The 22261-nt window shown below is 48.4% G+C and overlaps 1 protein-coding gene across 1 annotated transcript; it reads right to left on the bottom strand.

Annotated features, from left to right (window-relative positions):
- Window positions 1-4601: 4601 nt before the first annotated feature.
- On the bottom strand, window positions 4602-9619 carry GPSM3 (G protein signaling modulator 3). Its single transcript, XM_056846222.1, has 4 exons — window positions 9539-9619; window positions 8105-8252; window positions 6208-6383; window positions 4602-4805 (listed from the first exon to the last, which is right to left on the bottom strand). The coding sequence occupies exons 1-4, from the start codon at window positions 9617-9619 to the stop codon at window positions 4638-4640; spliced, it is 573 nt and encodes a 190-aa protein (XP_056702200.1). The 3' UTR covers window positions 4602-4637.
- Between the last annotated feature and the right edge of the window lie 12642 nt (window positions 9620-22261).

Below are 22261 nucleotides of genomic sequence, written 5' to 3'. Positions count from 1 at the left end.
ATTTAGTTCTCGCGGACCCCTGGGGAACCAGTGCTCTAAATCTGCACTTCCAACATAGTTGAACTGTCAGCATCCACAGAAGCATTTGCACTTTTTATTTCTAGTTCGCACCGAAGTGTCTCTGGTTCAGAGTCGCTTGAGCGACGTCCTCTTTCACTGAAGGAGGGTTTTGCTTATGTATTCGTTTATAGAAGATGACTCACCGTGGGTCGCCGTGTTAGTCTGCCTGCAGTGGTAGAAAAGGGCAAGAGTCCAGTAGCCCCTTAAAGACTAACAAAAATATTTTCTGGCAGGGTGTGAGCTTTCGTGAGCCACAGCTCCCTTCTTCAGGTATTCGTCAGGTATCGTGTAACTCTGTCAATTTAACTCGTAGAAAAGGGCAAGAGTCCAGTAGCCCCTTAAAGACTAACAAAAATATTTTCTGGCAGGGTGTGAGCTTTCGTGAGCCACAGCTCCCTTCTTCAGGTATTCGTCAGGTATCGTGTAACTCTGTCAATTTAACTCGTAGAAAAGGGCAAGAGTCCAGTAGCCCCTTAAAGACTAACAAAAATATTTTCTGGCTGGGTGTGAGCTTTCGTGAGCCACAGCTCACTTCTTCAGATACAGCTAGAATGTGAATCCATCCATCTGTCTTTAAGTAGAGGAGAGTGAATTCAGACAAGCATTAGTATGTAAATGTTAACAGTATGTAAATGTGAATAGCAGGGGTGATGGGATTAGGTGTGGTATGCAGAAGAGTCTGTGATGTCCAGGGGAGAGATGGGTGTGGAGAAATCAGCATTGGTCATGAGCCATGAATGCAAGGTCTGAATTCACTCTCCTCTACTTAAAGACAGATGGATTCACATTCTAGCTGTATCTGAAGAAGTGAGCTGTGGCTCACGAAAGCTCATACCCTACCAGAAAATATTTTTGTTAGTCTTTAAGGTGCTACTGGACTCTTGCCCTTTTCTACTAAAAAATTAAATGATTTTCACACGGTGGCTCACGAAAGCTCATACCCTCCCAGAAAATATTTTTGTTCGTCTTTAAGGTGCTACTGGACTCTTGCCCTTTTCATTTATAGAAGTATACGAACACACACATGGACTGCCCTTTTCATTTATAGAAGTATACGAACACACACACACATTCCAGTGACCGACTAGATTCAAACACAGTACTAAACCATGGTTTGAATATTAGGCAGGACCTTGGTGGAATCCTGAGGCTTGCACGTTCTCTCCTTAATCCAAATGAAAATCCAAAACAACACTTCCGGATTCGTGTGCGTTTCGCAGTGTGAAACTCCGTCCACCTGGAGAAAAATGGCCGCTTTGGCCATTGGATTCTATGGCATTGAAGTCCCTCCCCAAACCCCGCCCTCCTCAAGCTCCGCCCCCAAAATCTCCAGCCGGTGGCAAAGAGGGACCTGGAAACCCCGGAGGGCCTGGGAGACTTGGGTTCAGACCCTCACTGTGTCCTGGATCTCCCCGGCACACTTTGAGTCAGCCTCTCTCTCAGCCTAACTAACCTCCCAGGTTTGCTGTAAGCCTGAAATGTACCACGTGCCTTGAACGTAAGCTTAAAGAATAGGTTTTTGGTATCTTAATTGAAGGTCTCTGAGCATATGCAGAGTTTCAGGGAAGCGCAGCATTTCCCAACTAGAAACCAAGTGGGGTCCCTGCTCTGTAACGTTGTTCGCTCCACCTTGGGAAATTCTTGGAGATCTGGGGAGGCAGAATTTAGGGAGGTGAAGGGGCTCGGCAGGGATGGGATTAGAGTTGCCAGATCCCTCTTCGCAAGGGGCGGGAGGTTTTGGGGGGCGGAGCCTGTGGAGGGCAAGGTTTGGGGAGGGGAGGGCCATAGAGTCCAATTGCCAAAGTGGCCATTTTCTCCAGGGGAGCTGATCTCTGTTGCCTGGAGATCACTTGTAGTAGCAGGAGATCTCCAGCTGGCACCTGGAGGTTGGCAACCGTAGATGGGATGCTGTAGATTTTACTCTCTGAAGCATCCGTTTCCTCCAGGGAAAACTCATCTCTGTGGTGTGGAGAACCGTCTATTTTTAAATTAATTTTATTCATTTGTACCCTGCCAGTGGAGAACCAAAGCAGCTTACACCATTCTCCCATCTGTCAATATGGTGTGGCTATTAATTGGTTATTTATAAGTGAGCCTGCGTGCTGTTTGTTTGGTTTCAACCTCCAGGTACTAGCTGGAGATCTGCTATTACAACTAATCTGCAGCCGATAGAGATCAGTTCCCCTGGAGAAAATGGCCACGTTGGTAATTGGACTCTATGGCACTGAAGTCCCTCCTCTCCCCAAACCCAGCCCTCCTCAGGCTCCGCCCCCAAAACCTCCCTCCAGTGGCGAAGAGGGACCTGGCAGCCGTAATGAGAAGCCTGCTTTAACTTTCCAAATCTCCCTGCTGTGAGGTAGTGACCATATATCCCCCCCTCCCCCTGCCCCATCTTTAATCGGACCAGAGCTCAGATGGGATTTGTGCCAGCCAGCTCTCTCCGATTTTGCAGCAGCCAGTTCAGAAAGACTGTACTACACATCGTGGCGGAAACAAAACATTGCACAAATCTGAACGCCAGTCAAACCTTCGACACTGAAAGCTGACGTTTCAAAAGGGGAAAATTTTATTGTTTGAAAATGTGAATGTTTGGAAGAGCATATGCAGAAATTTTGAAGTCTTGCTGATAAATAGTAAGGCCAGGGAGAAGTACCATAATTTTCAAAGTCAATAATTTAGTTCCTGTTCAGCTAGTGAAGTTCTCAAGAACGGACACCATTCATTCATTCAGAAACCAGATGGTGTTGTTCACAAACCACTGCATTCCCTTGTTTTCCCTATTATCTTCTTGTTTTTCCCCCCTCCCAAGGGCTCAGTTGTGGTGATTTTAACCCCAGTTCAAACGGCCTTTGTATGAGTAGAGGAATATAACACAACCGTCTTGCCTTTTGTGTGCAGAGTATAATCCACACCTTTTTGTTTCCAGCTTATTAGGTGCTGTGGAACACAGGCAGGATAATGCTGCTGCATACCTATTCTCTTTAGTATCAGAGGAGCATGCCTATTATATTAGGTGCGGTGGAGCGCAGGCAGGATGGTGCTGCTGCAGTCGTCTTGCTTGGGGGCTTCCCAGAGGCACCTGGTTGGCCACTGTGTGAACAGACTGCTGGACTTGATGGGCCTTGGTCTGATCCAGCAGGGCCTTTCTTATGTTCTTGTGTTCTTACAGTTCTCTCCGAACTCTCTCAGCCCCACCTTCCTCACAAGGTGTCTGTTGTAGGGAGGGGAAGGGAAGGTGATTGTAACCTACTTTGAGACTCCTTCAAGGTAGAGAAAAGCAGGGTATAAAAGCCAATTCTTCCTCTTCCTTCTTTAAAAAAATGGCATGAAGCCACACGGAAGAGCTTTGCATTTGTTCGCATCTTTACAGGCAAAAAAAAAAAGGGCCAAGCAGAAGGGAAGTGGGAATCTATTGCTACCCTGGATATGTCCACGGATACTGTGCTAAAGATTTACGCACTAACAGTGGAAGGTTCTTGGGGGAAAGACCTCTGTTTGCAGACTGACAGTTATAAATTTGCTTCTAGTTAATTGCGAAAGAACACAAACCATTTAGGAGTGCACAATGTGGAAGCAGGATAAAACTTCTAAATAAACCAGTACCTAGACTGGGGCATCTTGCCTTAAAAAACAAAACAAATCTCCAATGAAGAAGAAGAGTTGGCTTTTATATGCCGACTTTCTCTACCACTTAAGGAAAAATCAAACCGGCTTACAATCACCTTCCCTTCCCCTCCCACAACAGACACCTTGTGAGGTAGGTAGGGGTGAGAAAGTGTGACTAGCCCAAGGTCGCACATCTGGCTTCATGTGGAGGACTGGGGAAACAAATCCAGTTCACCAGATTAGCCTCCGCTGCTCATGTGGAGGAGTGGGGAATCAAACCCGGTTCTCCAGATCAGAGTCCACCGCTCCAAACCATTGCTCTTAACCACTATACCATATAAAAGTACATAAAATTGATTTTTACAAGCAAATTTAGCTAAAGTGAATCTGTCAATCCCCACCCCCAAAAAATTAGTAAATCTTAATTCCACAACACCAGACTATCTCCTAATAGCGCTGGCTTTGGTTGCAATGCAAGATAATCTGTGCTACAAACAATCTAAATTAATTTGAAAACAGTTTCCTGAAATAACAGAGCTTTACCAGGGCACTTTCCTCTTCTCTGTCAATCACCCCTCTCTTTTTGTGGATTAACATTCAGCTTCAGGAAGAGTTCTGTGAAACGTGAAAGCTAGCACACTGCTCTATAGCTTGCGGCTGGTGCTAATGCAGGCATCACACCTCTTCTGCTACTACAAGTGGAGGTGTTCTGCCAACAGATGGAGAAGAGGTAGTTCCATTTAGTTGAAAATCCCGGCCAGGAAGCAATGAGCAATCTGCGATGCTGTGTTTGGAGAGAGCCTGCCTTAGTTTCGCACATATTACTGCAGTGTGGCATCTTCAAAAAATTTTTAAGCGATTCCACTTAATTCCAGTGATTTCCTTTACAGGTGTGCCACAGCTTCACACATTTCAGTGCTGCATCTTCAGTCATGAGAATCACAGCTATTCAGAGAAGGGTTCAGACGGATTCATACTCTGGCTGGGGAAGGCAAACAACTTGTCGCAGCGAGGCCAGGGGGAAGAGTCGATCGCTGGTCTTCCATCCGGGTCCCCTGAGCTCTGAGCAGCAAATCCAGCAGCCCCTGGATACCCACCGGAATAGGCGGCTCCGTACGCTGGTCCTCCAGACGCTGGCTCTGTGGTGAAAGGGAAGTGAGTGACTCTTACTAGGGAACGGACTGAACAGAACAAGGGCAAAATTGAATGGGATGAAGGAGCTCTGTACATAGGAGTTTCAGCTGAAGAGGAGAGGTAATGGGGAGGGGCTGTGGCTCAGTGGTAGAGCATCTGCTTGGCATGCAGAAGCTCCCAGGTTCAATCCCCGGCATCTCCAGTTAAAAGGACCAGGCAAGTAGGTGATGTGAAAGACCTCTGCCTGCGACCCTGGAGAGCCGCTGCCGGTCTGAGTAGACAATACTGACTTTGATGGATTGAGGGTCTGATTCCATATAAGGCAGCTTCATGTGTGTGTTCATGTGTGTCATTTGGAGAGGGCCCACAGCTCTGGTGAAGTGGTGTGTGAACATAAGAAAAGCCATGCTGGATCAGACCCAGGCCTATCAAGTCCAGCTGTCTGTTAACACGGTGGCCAACCAGGTGCCTCTAGGAAGCCCACAAGCAAGACAACTGCAGCAGCATTATCCTGCCTGTGTTCCACAGCACCTAATAATACTAGGCATGCTCCTCTGATCCTGGAGAGAACAGGTATGCATTGTGACTAATATCCATTTTAACTAGTAGCCATGAATAGCCCTGTCCTCCATGAACATGTCCACTCCCCTCTTAAAGCCTTCCAAGTTGGCAGCCATCACCACATCCCGGGGCAGGGAGTTCCACAATTTAACTATGCATGATACCATCTTGGGTTTTCTAGTGTGGACAGAAGAGAAGGTTTTAAGATCACGGGGAGGAACCCCTGCTTGCCTCTTTTGGACTTCTAGAAGTTGATGGATCTGCAAGGTAGGCCCGAATAAATAAAGCCTAGCCTTGCTGCTGCAGGGAAACTGGTACCTCTGTGAACATCTGCCCTAGACAGCCCCCTAGTGGTAGGGTTGCCAACATCCATGTAGTAGCTGGAGATCTCCTGCTATTACAACTGATCTCCAGCCGATAGAGATCAGTTCAACTGGAGAAAATGGCCGCTTTGGCCATTGGACTCTTTGGTATCAAAGTCCCTCCCCTCCCCAAACCCCACCCTCCTCAGGCTCCGCCCCAAAAACCTCCTGCCGGTGGTGAAGAGGGACCTGGCAACCCTACCTAGTGGGAAGGCCGACCCATAGGGTTGCCAGGTCCCTCTTTGCCACTGGTGGGAGGTTTTTGGGGCGGAGCCTGAGGAGGGTGGGGTTTGGGGAGGGGAGGGACTTGGTTGCCATAGAGTCCAATGGCCAAAGCAGCCATTTTCTCCAGGTGAATTGATCTCTATCGGCTGGAGATCAGTTGAAATAGCAGGAGATTTCCTGCTACTACCTGGAGGTTGGCAACCCTACCGACCCAGCTCCTGCAACCCCTAGGAAGTTCCTTAGGGACAGAGAGACTCACCTGATGAGCCAAGATAGTGTCATAGAGTTGGTCCTCCGAGACAGCGACACTCTCTCCTCCGCTTGTGCCTTCAGGCCCTGCAAAATCAGCCCGCTGGTCGTTGAGCCTCCGGGCCTGAGCTTTCGCCACCATATCGAAGAACTCCTCAGCCTGGAGAGAGGTCATGGAGGAGAAAACTGGAAGGAAAAGAAGGAGATGACGGTGGCGGTTCCTGGCATCCTGGGACAGCTAAGTCAGGGCCAAAAGAAGCACACAGGAGACGAATTTCCCGCAGAGCTGCCAATAGGCCTAAAGGGGAAAAAATGTCCTGTCCCTTTAATAGATGTCTGATGTGTAGAAATAGGGAGCTGAAGCTTTTCATGGCATGGAGGTAAATAACATCACCTGATAAACAACATCTCATGGAGGGGATGTGGATCAGAGGAGGAGCCTCTACTTTCCATGAAGAAGGTCCCCAGCAGCTCCAGTTAGAAAGGACAGGTGATCTAAAAGTCCTCTACCTGAGACCCTGGAGAGCCGCTGCAATTTTGAGTAGACAATACTGACGTTGATGGACCAAGGGTCTGATTCAATATGAGGCAGCTTCATTTATTAATGGGATATTTTCCTTCAGGTCTGTTAGCAACTCTAGGCTGACTTATTTTCCAAGAAGCAAAACACTGTTCCACTGTGAGCTAAGAGCTGCCTTTTATTTTTTTAAAAAAAAATGTTCTCAAAATTATGCCACATGCACAATTCTGATTCCAAGGTACAGTTGCCAACTGACCAGAAAGCCCCATCTGCTCTGCCCCTGTGTCTTTAACAGAACTTTGGGCTGCAGAAATCCACAGTCGGTGGGGGTGACTGTGGGCAAACGTCCCTGCATAAAAGGCCTAGGAGAGCCAGTGTGGTGTCATGGTTAGGAGCAGTGGACTCAAATCTGGAGAACCGGGTTTGATTCCCCACTCCACATGAAGCCAGCTGGGTGACCTTGGGCCAGTCAGATTTCTCTCTGAACTCTCTCAGCCCCACCTCTACCTCACAAGGTGTCTGTTGTGGGGAGAGGAAGGGAAGGAGATTGTAAACTGGTTTGATTCTCCTTAATAGGTAGAGAAAGTGTGTGTGTGTGTGTGTGTGTGTGTGTTAAGTGCCGTCAAGTTGCTTCCAACTCATGGCGACCCTATGAATCAATGTCCTCCAAAATGTCTTATCTTTGACAACCTTGCTCAGGTCTTGCAAACTGAGGGCTGTGGCTTCCTTTATTGAGAAAGTAGGCATATTAAAAAAAAAACTCTTCTTCAATGTATGGTGGTGATAAGCAGGTGCTGGGAGAGAAGCTGGAAATCATGGCATTGGACTCTAGGGTAGGGTTGCCAACCTCCAGGTACTAGCTGGAGATCTCCTGCTATTACAGTTGATCTCCAGCCGATAGAAGTTAGTTCCCCTGGAGAAAATGGCTGCTTCGGCAAATGGGCTCTATGGCATTGAGGTCCCTTCTCTCCCCAAACTCTGCCCTCCTCTGGCTCCACCCCAAAAACCTCCCGCTGGCGGCAGAGAGGGACCTGGCAACCCTATTCTAGGGGTAGTCACCCTCCTACCTGTGAGGATGTTGGTGTGCCCACAAACAAGACAGGTGGGGGTTTGTACTTGGCCAGAGATGCTCGGAGCATCTCGGGTGCGCTGCCACCATCTCAGGAATGTGGCCTGGACTCAGCCGGTGGCTGTGTGCATCTGGGATCTGACTGGCATAAGCCGTGCCACCAGCCTTCTCCCCCACAGCTGGCCCCAGTAGTGCCTGAGTAGAGATCCGGCCCTGCATGCCAAGCAAAACGGCCTGTTGTGCCGCTCCCGCTCGCCACACATGCCAGGGAGCGCCTACCCCCTGCTTGAGAGAGTAGGCTGGACTGAGCTGTATTACCTGGTGGATCTGCCTCTAGGTCTCCCGTTGGAGTGGGAGGCAGGGACTTCCAGGGCCGCGCAGGATCGTGCCGCCGTCGAGATCTCTGTCTGGGACACAGGACAGCACCCTGGTTCAGCAGGACACTGGCACTTTCTCGCAAGGAAGCCTTGAAGTGGGGGGGGGAGGAGGAGAGGGGAAAAAAGGCAGATCTCAGGCTAGGAATGGGACATTTGTTTGGGGGAGGGATCCTTTGGAAAACCAAGGCCATTAAGGCATGGCTGTTTTGTATCTCGCTTCTCCGTGGAATGAAGCGAATCCCCTTTGTCTGAACGCATGGGTGCCTCCCTCCCCCCCCAGGATCAACCCACTCCCTCGTGCTACATTACCAGGTCTTCCAATACCTCTGATTTTGCAATTTTAAACTCAGCAGCGCTTTAACCTGGAGTGCTTGCTTGTGTGTGCAATAAAATTTCACTGTATTAATATGCCATTGTGACAATAGAGATAGCAAGTTTTTTTTTTTTTTTTAAATAAAGTAAGTTTCTAGCCTCCTTCCCTTGTGGAGATATAAGAAAAACAACACATCTCGGCGAGGGGAGGGGCAAGAGACTTACTTTTTAATAAAAAATGAAACCTGCAACCGCTATAGTTAAAATGGTATATCAATATAGCGATATTCTAGTTCTGATTTCAACATAAACATTGCAAGTGGCCCAGGGGAGGGGGGGTGGCGGCCACTTCCAGGGGACAGGGGCAGGGAAACTGAGGAAGCCGGCCGTTTTGGTAGTCCTGTAGCTGCTGTGCTTTTATCTGCAGGGGCACCAGCAACCGGGAAACCACAAAAGCCTGCCCCCCCACGGAAGCCACCTTTGCCTCTCCACCCCCAGCCTACCTCACAAGATGGTTGTGAGGATAAAGTGGAGGATGGTTCTAGGGTTGCCAGGTCCCTCTTCGCCACTGGCAGGAGGTTTTGGGGGCGGAGCCCGAGGAGGGCAGGGCTTGGGGAGGGAAGGGACTTCAGTTCCATAGAGTCCAATGGCCAAAGCGGCCATTTTCTCCAGGGGAACTGATCTCTATCGGCTGGAGATCAGTTGTAATAGCAGGAGATCTCCAGCCACAACCTGGAGGTTGGCCACCCTAGATGGTGCATGGCTTGTTGGAATGAAGGGTGGGACAAAAACGTACTCGATATTTAGTGGGGGCTCTACTGCCCTTTGTAGGTAGGGTTGCCAGGTGGTGGCTGGAGATCTCCTGGGATTACAACTGATCTCCAGGCAACAGAGATCAATTCACAAGGAGGAAATGACCGCTTTGGAAGGTGGACTCTATGGCATTATACCCTGTTGACGTTCCTCCCCTCCCCAAACCCTGCTCCCCAAGCGCCACCCCTAAAATATCAAGATATTTCCCAACCCAGAGTTGGTAACCGTTGTGGCGTGGAGTGCCTCTTACCTGTTCCCATGCTGCTTCTTTCTCAGGCTGCTTACCCAACAGCCGCTCTCCTTCTTCCATCACTTCCATTTCATGCTCCATTTTCTTTGCTGAGGGGAGACTTGGGTGAAATGTGCAGAGAAGCAACGTTTCCCCCCAACCCTAAAACATGAAAACAAGAAATAAGTTCCTTGGCAGCCAAAGATCCCGACTTCCTAGAGGAAGTATAAGAGGGTGGGGTAAGCAGGAATTGGGTTGAGACACTCAACTAAAATGGCCACTTTGACGCCTACAGGGTAATTATGTGGCTCTGTCAAGATAAATGATGTTTTGCTAAGTAACGTAAGCCAAAAAAGGTCTTTTTTGGTGAGGATTTGAGAACGATACAACGGAATGAAACAGCTAGATTCGAGTCCAGCGGCACCTTAGTTAGGGTTGTTGGGTCCCTCTTTGCCACTGGCGGGAGGTTTTTGGGGTGGATCCTGAGGAGGGCGGGGTTTGGGGAGGGACTTCAATGCCATAGGGTCCAATTGCAGAAGCGGCCATTGTCTCCAGGAAAACTGATCTCTATCGGCTGGAGATCAGTTGTAATAGCAGGAGATCTCCAGCTAGTACCTGGAGGTTAGGAAAACATCAATGGAGATAAAGTGTACAAAGGTACTACACTCTGGAGTATCCTTCGGGGAACCAGTGAATTAGTTTGATGGTGTACTAGATAAACATTACTTGGAAACATAACTTTGAATGAATTTGGGGCTGAAGAAAAGACCTTGAAACGGCCGTCTCCCATCTACACCCAATAAGGGAACTCTTGGGATTATTTGAATGTGTACCTTTTGGACCATTTAAATTGGTATTAGCTACAAATATATACCAAGAAAATTGCATTATTCTGTTGCGCAGAGACTGCATCAAACATGGATTGTACATATTGTATATGTTTGTGATGTGTTTATGTATTCGACTTTTGTATGTCATTGTTAATTGAGCACAATACAAGAACTTTGTTACCTATGTACACTTTATCTCCAGTGATGTTTTTCTAACCACATTGGTATAGGCACAGAGGTGCCCTCCATTTCGGATAGTACCTGGAGGTTGGCAACCCTACCGATAGGGTTGCCAGCTCTAGGTTGGGACATTCCCAGAGATTTTGGGTGTGCAGTCCGGGGAGGGTGGGATTTGGTGCAGGGAGGGACCTCAGTAAGGTATAATGTCAAGGGTCTTTTATGCATGGCTGTTTCACTCGCCGTCACCCTTCCGACGACTTCTGGTCTTTGTTTTGATCATTAGGGTTGCCAGGTCCCTCTTCACCACCGGCAGGAGGTTTTTGGGGCGGGGCCTGAGGAGGGCGGGGTTTGGGGAGGGGAGGGACTTCAATGCCATAGAGCCCAATTGCCAAAGCGGCCATTTTCTCCAGGTGAACTGATCTCTATCGGATGGAGATCAGTTGTAATAGCAGGAGATCTCCAGCTAGTACCTGTATTGATTACGCATGCCGTTTCTGACTGTCAGAGGTCGTCTCGCTCCCCCCATGCGTTTCCCTGCATTTTTGCCTGGGGTTTGAGGGACCTGTTTTATCTCGAATTTGGAAACGCAGGGAAATGCAGGGGGAGAGCGAGGCGACCTCTGACGGTCGGAAACTGCATGCATAATCGAAACAAAGACCCGAAGTCCCCGGAGTGGTGACCGACCGCGAGGAAAACAGCCGCGCGTAAAAGAGTCCGCCTTCCAAAGCAGCTATTTTCTCCAGGGGGACTGATCTCTGTCCGCTGGAGATCAGTTGCAATTCCAGATCTCCAGGCCCCACCTGGAGGTTGGCAACCCTACACTCTGATGTATACAGAAATTGATGGAGGGAGGCTTTTCCTGCCTGGTTTGTCTACATGTATTGTAGACAAAGCTGGGACAGCTTTAAAAATAAAAGCTGAAAACTGTTATTTCAGTTGAGGACTAAAACATTAAACCAAAGGGTTTAAGAGAAAGGGGGGAGGTTGAGGGGGGAAACTGGAGGCAGACAGAGAGGTGGCTCCCCAGATGGGGAGGGACTTCAATGCCATAGAGCCCAATGGCCAAAGCGGCCGTTTTCTCCAGGGGAACTGATCTCTATCGGCTGGAGATCAGTTGAAATAGCAGGAGATCTCCTGCTACTACCTGGCGGTTGGCAACCCTATGCTGAAGAGATCAGCAAGGGACAAGCCTGGAAGGAAATCCCTGCTGATTTACGAGTCCCACTTCCTGATAAATATGCTTAGGACTGCGGCCTTGAGGCGCTCTGGCCCTAGCCAGCGCCAGGACCGATGGAAAGAAAACAGGAAGCCAGAATAAAACTGACAATTTCAGCTCACTGACAAGTTTAAAAGAGCAAGAGTCCAGTAGCACCTTAAAGACTAACAAAAAATATTTTCTGGCAGGGTATGAGCTTTTGTGAGCCACAGCTCACTTCTTCAGATACCTGAAGTATCTGAAGAAGTGAGCTGTGGCTCACGAAAGCTCATACCCTGCCAGAAAATATTTTTGTTAGTCTTTAAGGTGCTACTGGACTCTTGCTCTTTTCTACTACTGCAGACAGACTAACACGGCTACCCACTGTGACAAGTTTAAGGTTGCCACGGTCCTTCTGGCAATGCTTCTCTATCTTTAAGCGCTTCATGATGAGTAACACAAGGTTCAAGCTTCTGAGAGCTGCCGTGTCATGTTTTGGAGATGAGCTAGAATGGGGTTGCCAACCTCCAGGTGTGGCCTGGAGATCTCCTGGGATTACAGCTGACCTCCAGACGACAGAGATCAGTTCCCCTGGAGAAAATGGCAGAGGGTGAACTCTATGGCGTTATGCCCCACTAAGATCCCTCCCTTCGCCAAACATTGCCCTCCCCAGGCCCCATCCCCAAAATCTCCAGGTATTTCAGAGTTGATAAACTTCACTGAATTCAAGTATTATGGGACAGGGAGGAGCAGTTGTCTCTGTTTTATAAATCTCTTCTCACAGTTACCCCATTTCCTTTGCAGTCATTGGCTAGGAGGGAACCAACTTTTGTTTTGGAAATGAATACCAGCAAAGCAGGAAGGAGGCTGGGGATTTCCAGAACCCAAGTACCTCCCACCGGGCCCTCCCCCTGTCGGAAGAACTTTGCATCTGCTCAGAGGCATTTATTTTGAGATTACAGAAAAACATTTTAATGCAATATCTGGCAACTGTGAAAGTCCTCTGGTTCACATCACTGACATAGACACAGTAGACTATGTATGCATGGGAAGTTTTGCCTTGGGTTTGCCGCTCTCTAGATGCACAGTTTCCCTATCTGAATTCTCAAAATTCAAATATAAGCCCCCATGCAGAGTTTTGAGAATTCGGATGATGAAAGTGTGCATCTAGGGAGACGCAAATCCAAGACAAAACCTTCTGTACATAAATAACCTAGGAAACAAGATGGATCCTCTTCTATAGGGTTGCCAACCCTAGTTGTGCTGGAATGGACACTGTCCTAGAATGAGAAGCACACTTTCCTAGTTAATATTCTAGGACTGTATATTATCCTTATTGTGGCCTTGTATGTACTTTTGGACAGTGTCCATTATTGCATTAGATACAGCATGTATCTTTATATGCTTTATCAAGCATACATTTGAATTGTTTGCAGTTTGTTGCTGTTTTGTGGTTTGCTAATTATCTTACAGCACGCTAACTTTGGTTTACCATACCCCCTGGAGGTTGGCAACCCCAGAGGTAAAGAACCTCACCCACTACGTAATATCCCCATAGAGCCTCTGTTAAAGGGGGAAGGACCTTCCTTTCTCCGGGTTTTGGGCCGCCCTAGTGGAAATGCATGCATGGCCACACGCATGAATTTCGCACCCAACGCTGGGTCCGGCTCGGTCCATCCAACCGAGGGCTGCCGGCTCTGTCCGGCAGTGGCGCTCCAAGGCCTCGGGGCCGGCGTCTTGCCCGTCTAGGCCGCCGCTTCCTACACTGAAGCAGCTCACGCGTGGGAAATCTGTCAACCATCTCGGTCGCTTCCACACCTCTGTTGCTTCTCCTCACCTTTCTCCCCGCCCTTCAGGTTCACCGTCGAGGTCACTCCCGCGTCCGCCGGGGGTGCCACGTCCCCATCTTTCCCGTCGCGTCGCAGCCGTCCGGCCCTTCTCTTCCGTCCTGCCGCGGGCTGTTTGTTTGTTCCTTCTTCCTTGGCTTGTTTCATCTCTTGCTTCTCTCTGGCTACGCCCCGGTTTCGACACGGGAAACCACCACTTCCTCCCGCTGCCGCTGTTGCAGGGGCTGCTCACGCTCTCCGGGCCTACAGGCGCTTTCCCACGTCGGCCTTCCTCTTCCACACCGGCCAGCAAATTCAGCCAAAGAAGGGGACAGGTGCTTTCTCTTCCCCTTCACTTGTTCAGCCTTCGCTTTCCGAAACGGCACCTTATTCTGGGGCGGCTGCAAGGCCTGCTGGGAAATCAACCACCGTGGGCCTGTCTGCCCGCGACGGGTGTCGAAATAATCTTCGGTTTGATTTTGCATCCCTTTCCTGTCCCTCTTTGAAAGCTGAATGTGACACTTAGTACGCTCGAGTTTAAAAGCTACATTTGAGTCCAGTAGGCCAAGACGATTTGGGGGGTATGAGAACTTTTACTCTCAAAAGCTTATACGCCCCCCAAATCTTGTTAGTCTCTAAGTAGCGTTGCCAACCTCCAGGTACTAAATCAAGATAATGTAAAAATTGTCGAAGGCTTTCATGGTCAGAGTTCATTGGTTCTTGTAGGTTATCCGGGCTGTGTGACCGTGGTCTTGGTATTTTCTTTCCTGACGTTTCGCCAGCAGCTGTGGCCGGCATCTTCAGAGGAGTGCCTGCCACAGACACTGTCCTTCAGTGTTCCTCCTCTGAAGATGCCTGCCACAGCTGCTGGCGAAACGTCAGGAAAGAAAATACCAAGACCACGGTCACACAGCCCGGATAACCTACAAGAACCAATGTAAAAATTACTCACAATACTGGTAACCAAAAGCTAAGGGGGGGAAAAACCCAGCACGACTCAATAGATTCAACAATTCACTAACAACGTGCAAACAGTGAAAAACAACCACAAGGTGTACAAATATATGCAGTTATTTACACTTGATTATCACAAGCCTAATAGCAAAGTCCAAAAGTCTATCCGAGGCAAATTTTCTTCTAATCCAAATGTGGTCGACAGTGTCAAAAATTAGTTGGCACGAAGTCCGATCCGAAGAAGGAGGAAACACTATTCCGGATACCTCTGTAGCTCTTTCACCAAAGCATAGCTTCATCAGCCTATAAAATTTATATAAATATTACAACATTCCTTTCGCCTCCATTAATGCTTACGAAACATTATGCGAAAATGTATTGGGCAATGTTAGCTTACCTCACGATGTGTCAGAAGCATACAATTAGGGAGGTTTATGGTCTTTTTAGGTCTTCTTTAAAAATAAATTTCAATCAATAATTGCTTCAATAGTATTTTAACGTTTGCAATTTGTTAGTATTTTTAACATAAATTATTTTTTAGCTCCCCCAAAAAAGGGCTGCTGATCCTTCTGCATCAAAGTTAAGCTGTAACAACAGCATCAAGCACATATAGAACCTGAGGGTCACATTAATAAAGGGTCATTGTAATAAAGCAGACTGAACTGCCCAGGATTTAAGACTGCTGTCTTCCTACTAACCTCCAGATGGTGGCTGGTCTCCAGATGACAGAGATCAGTTCGTCTGCAGAAAATGGCAGCTGTGAAGGGTGGACTTCCGTCTAGAGTAGGAAGAATTTTCTTTCTATTTTTTTTTTTGTAACATAATTTTATTAAGTTTTTTCAAACAAACAAACATATAATCTCTCATACATTCATACACAGTTTATACTCCTTCGGATAGTCTGTTCATCTTACATCTCAAGAGTTTTTCATTACCCTTATAATTTCCATCTATGCTAATTCTTACATTATATAAATCTAAACATTATTCCTGCTAATCTATCCCCATTGTTGAACATAATCAAAATAGCCTTCCCATTTACGTCGAAATTCATCAGTTGTCCTAGAATAGGAAGAATTTTCTAACAGAGCGGTTCCTCAGTGGAACAGGCTTCCTCGGGAGGTGGTGAGCTCTACTTCCCTGGAGGTTTTTAAGCAGAGGCTAGATGGCCACCTGTCAGCAGTGCTGATTCTGTGACCTTAGGCACATCATGAGAGGGAAGGCATCTTGGCCATCTTCTGGGCATGGAGTAGGGGTCACTGGGTGTGGGTGTGGGAGGTACTTGTGAATTGTGCAGGGGGTTAGACTAGATGACCCTGGTGGTCCCTTCCAACTCTTTGATTCTATGACTCTATGGCATTATACCTAGGGTTGCCAACCTCCAGGTGGTGGCTGGAGATCTGCTATTACAACTGATCTCGAGCCAAGAGAGCAGTTCACCTGGAGAAAACGGCCGCTTTAGCAATTGGACTCTATGGCATTGAAGTCCCTCCCCAAACCCCGCCCTCCTCAGGCTCCGCCCCAAGAACCTCCTGCCAGTGGTGAAGAGGGACCTGGCAACCCTAATTGTACCCCACTGAGGTCCCTCACCTCCCCAAACCCCACCCTCCTCAGGCTCCATCCCCAAAACTTCCAGGTTTTTCCCAACCCAGAGCTGGCAGCCCTCCATCACAAAGCACTCTTGGCAGATCCCTAATTTTGGCATCTTTAGAATAGATCCAGATTCAACAGGGTCTGACCCGATCTACAGCAGAGGGTTGGGGGAACCAGGAGAGAGCCGACCTAATCCCCGACGTCACCTTTCACCAGCTTCTCCAATTCCTTACAGAGCAGACAACTTTTGATTTACAAAGTTCTGGTGCCTGGGTGGCCGCAGCATGGAGCCGGGGGGCAAATGAAGGAAGGGTTATGGACGGAAGCAGATGTGAAAATCGTACCCGCAGCTGCTGCAGCCACGCCGCCATGTCGCTAGCCCTCATCCGTCCTGAGGAGGGCATGTCCTGGACCCTCCAGTCTGACCCGTAGCGCGTACAGGGCTGAAACAAACAAGCTGGCCCTCTGTTGTGGGGTGCGTGGGCTACGCAATTTAATGCTGACTTTCACACAAAGCATCCTGGCAACTAGCCCAGAGGTCAGAAACCAGCCAGGCTGCGGTTTGTTGGTCTCTCCCCCCAAGGGTGGAGACCGTCTCCTCAGGAGCAAGAGGAAAAGACAGGGCGGGGAGGGGGAGTTTTGCAGGTGCCCGGATCCCACCAACCTGCCTTCCTTACCCAAATTTAACCCCAATTCAGTGGAAACGGGCACAACCCTGGCTCCTTGCCGGGCTCGTGCCTTTGTCTGGTCTTCCCTCCTCCCCCTCACTTCTCACATGGACTGCAATGAAGGAATCCCAAAACTAACCCCACTTAGCCATGAAGGATCAATGCAGGCATGTGAGTTCACTGGATTCTGTGTCTCTGAGGGCATCTCTGGCAAGTTATATTTTCCTGCAGTCCTCCCCGAGCCCCGTTGATCCGATTTGTGCTATGAACGAGGCCCAATTCAGGCCAAGGCTACAGGGAACCTGTATTGATTTCCTATTGATTTGACTAGCCTTTCTAGGCAGGAGGACCAGTTTCTACCCATGGGGAGTTTATATCTATCAATAATAGGTTAATTCACAGTGGGTCGCCGTGTTAGTCTGTTTGCAGTAGTCAAAAAGGGCAAGAGTCCAGTAGCACCTTAAAGACTAACAAAAATATTTTCTGGTAGGGTATGAGCTTTCGTGAGCCACAGCTCACTTCTTCAGATCACTTCTTCTGAAGAAGTGAGCTGTGGCTCACGAAAGCTCATACCCTACCAGAAAATATTTTTGTTAGTCTTTAAGGTGCTACTGGACTCTTGCCCTTTTTGAATAATAGGTTAAAGGAGACATACAACAATTGAAGAAATTAAGGTTTCGGGAGAGGAACTGTTGAAGAACTGAAACGGCCATCTTCCTCGCCAGCCTGACATCTGATGAATTTTGACCCTGTTATGAAAGAAAAAAAACACACCATATATTTATTACAGGAGTACTACTTGAAGGAGTACTATTTGGATACTAGACATGCTGCATACCTATTCTCTCTAGTATCAGAGGAGCATGCCTGTTATCTTAGCTGCTGTGGAGCACAGGCAGGACGGTGCTGCTGCACTCGTCTTGTTAGTGGCTTCCTAGAGGCACCTGGTTGGCCATTGTGTGAATGGACTGCTGGACTTGATGGACCTTGGTCTGATCCAGCAGGGCTTTTCTTATGTTCTTATGAGACACTCTCTACACTTACCTGTATTTACACTTGTGTGGATTTGATGTGAAATTATCTTTTTTTGTATGTTTCTATATATCGCATGACTATGTTTATTGTACTTTTTACCATTTTGTAGATTTAGACATTGGAATATATTTGTGATTTACTAGTTAACGGCTGTTACCGCACTTTGTATTCCCAGCGATGTATTAAGAGTTTGAAAATGTTATGAAAAATACTGTTCGCACTTTCTATGCATCCCCACCAACGTATTAAGAGTCTATACCCCACTGAGGTCCCTGTCCTCCGCAGGCTTCACCCCCAAATCTCCAGGAGTTTCCCAACCTGGATCTGGCCACACTGCCCACCCACCCCCCACTCCCTGCTGGTGGCCAGAGGGGACCTGGCAACCCTATATAACATCTGGCTATTGTTGGGCTGGTTCGGTAATGCTATAATTTTCATTTTAGGCTAGAGGGAGCAGGGTATATATTTTAAAAACGTTAGCGTTTGGAAATCTAAGCTCATTCCCCACGATCGTCTCTCCCCCACCCCAATCATCTCTCCTTACAGCAGGCACAAATTCAACCCGTGAAGCCACTTCCCTGTATAATGGGGGGGGGGTGCTTTCCCTGTCCTGTCGCTGTAATGTGTTTGCAGGCATTTCAGCATTAAAAGAACAGTGTTAAAAAAAACCCGCTGATTGAGAAAACTGTTTCTGGTTGCTGCAATTCCATGCGGGGACAGCGTCACCTGTTGAAGTTCTGTTATATACATGGGGGAGGTAATACCCCCTACCCTGGCATTCAGCAGTAGGACCGCTTTGAAGTGAAGGTGGGCTTGCGGTTGGCACCGAGTCTTGTCTGCTGAGCTGAAAGTAGGCCTCGGCGTGGGGGGAGTGTCTGCAGTTGCTTCCCACCCCCCAGGCACCCAGCCCTGGCATCTGAAGGGTCTGTGCTGAGACAATGTGTGGCTGCGGCCGGTCAGTTTGTTTTAAAGGCCGACATCTGTGGGAGAGATTTTCCGTCCCGGCTGAGGACCAGTTCCTGCCTTTGTGCGATTGTGACGGGCCTGACGGTGCCCTCGCTCAAAGCCCAAAACCTCCCACCGCCTCCCGCCGCAAACACCCCCCTGGTCCCAACACGTCGCTTGCCCAGACCCCAAATATCTTGATCTCGTAAGGGGTGGGGGGGAAACCTTTCCTCACAATGGCTTCGAGGCCTCGCCGACAATGGGCTGGTTTGTTCTGGGGGCGAGGAATCCAAAGAGGAGGAAAGGGGACAATGGAGCCCTGTTTGGGCCGCTCGCCTCTTTGGCGGGTTCGGGGTCAGGGGGGCCGTGACTCATGCCAAGGGATGAAATGCCAGGGGGCAGCAGCCAGAGGTGGGTGGGGGCACTGCTAGCCTTTGCCGCCGCTGCTGCAGGGGTGTCTGGATGGATGCGGTCCAAGAGAGGTGGGGATTTGGCGGTTTCTTTTCACACGCACAAAGCCCAGCTGGGTTGGAACAGCCAGCCGGACTCGGCAGCCGTCAGGTTGGGATTGCGAAGGCAGCCGAGACTGAGAGAAGCCCTGGAGGCTGATAGAAAGATAAGAAGAAGCAGGTAGGTTTGTGTATGTGTGTGTGTTGGAAGGGGAGGGAAAGATTTGGCTCACCAATGACGTAGTGGCTATTGTGTTAAGCTAGAATCAGGAGCTGCCGCAGGTTCAAACCCCCAGTCAGCCGCAGACTCATGATGCTTTCACACATGCTGAATAATGCACTTTCAATACTCTTTCAATGCACTTTAACGATAGTTTGCAAGTGGATTTTGCCATTTCACACTGTAAAACCCAGCTTTAAAGTGCATTGAAAGTGGATTGAAAGTGCATTATTTGGCATGGGTGAACCTTTTTGTTCTGCATTGCCAACTTATGGAAATGTTTGTGTTCTTCTCTACTTGGCGGGGGGAGGGTTGGGGTCACTTGGGATGTGGGGGGAGGTAGTTGTTAATTTCCTGCATTGTGCAGGGGGTTGGACTAGATGACCCTGGTGGTCCCTTCCAACTCTATGATTCTATGATTCAACTTGTGGGCAGTCACATGAACACATGAAGCTGCCTGATACTGACTCAGACCCTTGGTCCATCGAAGTCAGTATTGTCTACTCAGACCGGCAGTGGCTCTCCATGGTCTCAGGCGGAGGTCTTTCACATCACCTACCTTCCTAGCCCCTTTAACTGGAGATGCCAGGGATTGAACCTGGGACCTTCTGCATGCCAAGCAGAGGCTCTACCACTGAGCCACAGCCCTTCCCCAATCTGAGGGTTGATTGGGAAGTCTCAATGAAAGAAGAAGGGAGAGTTTAAGAAACCGCTTAGTGTTCAGTAACATCAGGAATGTGTAGGTTCGGGCTGCCAACTGACCAGATAGAACAAAAGCCTCGCCTGCTCCTGGGACTTTAACATCTGTCTGAAATAAAGGGATCAACCAGTGAATCTCATGGCTTGGAGCTAAGCAGGATCACCTGCTCATGGCTGCAGCAGTTCAAGCTCCTTCTAATGACACAACTACAGAAGCCAATGGACATTTGGCAACTCTGCTGTGTATGTTGACGGGGAATTTTACCTTAGGTTCCAAATGATGCATTCCAAACAAAACAGCCCTGAAAGTTGTTATGTCCGCGTGGGAAGGATTCACGAGGTCGGAGACAGAGTTCAAACAACAACTGCATTTATTGATTACAGGAACAGAACTGCCTAACACAATGAGCGACCCCTGTTTATATGCCCCCTTGGTCGCCTGCGGCCACTCCCCCCTTGATCCGTGATAAGGGGACATAACCTCCTGGTGACCAATGATACATATTGGCTTAGAGCCAATGGGGTCCGTTTGCTTGACCAATAGGGTGAGCAGGGTTTAGGATCCTTCGTGCAGAACTCAAGCTCCTAGGTCTCCCCTTGCTTACTCCCCAACTGTATACATACACAACAAAAGTAATATTTTCACAGCGGCTCGAGCTGAGAAGTTTACCTGGACCTTTTATGCATGGCGGTTTCCTTCGCGGTCACCCCTCTGCCTGCGTTTTCAAATTCAAGATAAAACAGGACGCTGAAAATGCGGGGAAAGGCAGGGGGAGGGCAAGGCAACCTCTGGCGGTCGGAAACGGCATGTGTAGAAACCACAGACCTGAAGTCATTGGAGGGGTGACCATGAAGGAAACAGACATGCATAGAAGGCCCTAGTCTAAGTAGCACCTTGAAAACAAGGGAAGTTCTACTAAGTTCATTTTGAATAGTACTTTTATAGTTTTGATGACATCTCAGCATTACTAGGGAAGAAAAATGATCTCATCCTATTAGAAATAAGCACGTATTGATGTATTAATGCAGCTTAAGAATTGTATCTAGCTTCTTGAAACTGCAGGAAGGGTTAGTCAAAATTCTACTCTGTTCCCCCTTATCAGCACTCAAGGATGCACGCCTGGTCTTTGGGAGGGGTATTTGGGAGGGGTAGCAAATACGGTAGAAGACAGAGCCAAGATACAGGATGACAGGCTGGAGAACTGGGCTAGAATTAATAAAATGCACTTCAACAAAGTCAAATGTGAAGTTCTGCATTTAGGTAGGAAAAATCAAATGCATAATTATAGGATGGGGGAGACTTGTTTGAGCAGTAGTGTGTGTGAAAAGGATCTTGGGGTCTTGGTAGACCAAACACTGAACACGAGTCAGCAGTATGATGTGGTAGCTAAAAAGGCAAGTGCGATCTTGGGCTGCATCAACAGACGTATAGTGTCCAGATCACGTGAAGTGATGGTATCACTTTACTCTGCTCTGGTTAGACCAAACCTAGAGTACTGTGTTCAGTTTTGGGCACCACAATTTAAGAAAGATGTAGACAAGCTGGAACATTTCCAGAGGAGGGCAACAAAGATGGTGAAGGGTCTGGAGACCAAGTCCTGTGAGGAAAGGTTGAAGGAGCTGGGTATGTTTAGCCTGAAGAGGAGAAGACTGAGAGGGGATATGATAACCATCTTCAAGTTCTTGAGGGGCTGTCATATAGAGGATGGGGCTGAGTTATTTTCTGTTGACTGAGAGGGTCGGACCAGAACCGATGGGTTGAAATTAAATCAATAGAGTTTCCATCTAGACATTAGGAAGAATTTTCTAACAGAGCAGTTCCTCAGTGGAACGGGCTTCCTCAGGAGGTGGTAAGCTCTCCTTCCCTGGCGGTTTTTAAGAAGAGGTTGGATGGCCATCTGTCAGCAATGCTGATTCTGTGACGTTAGGCAGATGATGAGAGGGAGGGCATCTTGGCCATCTTCTGGTCACTATCGGGGGGAGGTAGTTGTGAATTTCCTGCATTGTGCAGGGGGTTGGACTTGATGACCCTGGTGGTCCCTTCCAACTCTATGATTCTATGATTCTTTTTTGACAATTAGTCTTTTTAGGAAAGCAAAGCCAGCAGAAACACTTGTCAGTAGGGTAGCCAACCTCCAGGTAATAGCTTG

Source organism: Euleptes europaea, chromosome 1, assembly GCF_029931775.1.
Source record: "Euleptes europaea isolate rEulEur1 chromosome 1, rEulEur1.hap1, whole genome shotgun sequence".
Taxonomy (NCBI): domain Eukaryota; kingdom Metazoa; phylum Chordata; class Lepidosauria; order Squamata; family Sphaerodactylidae; genus Euleptes; species Euleptes europaea.
Note: the sequence above shows the minus strand (reverse complement) of the source record. Positions and strands in the feature narration are given on the sequence as shown.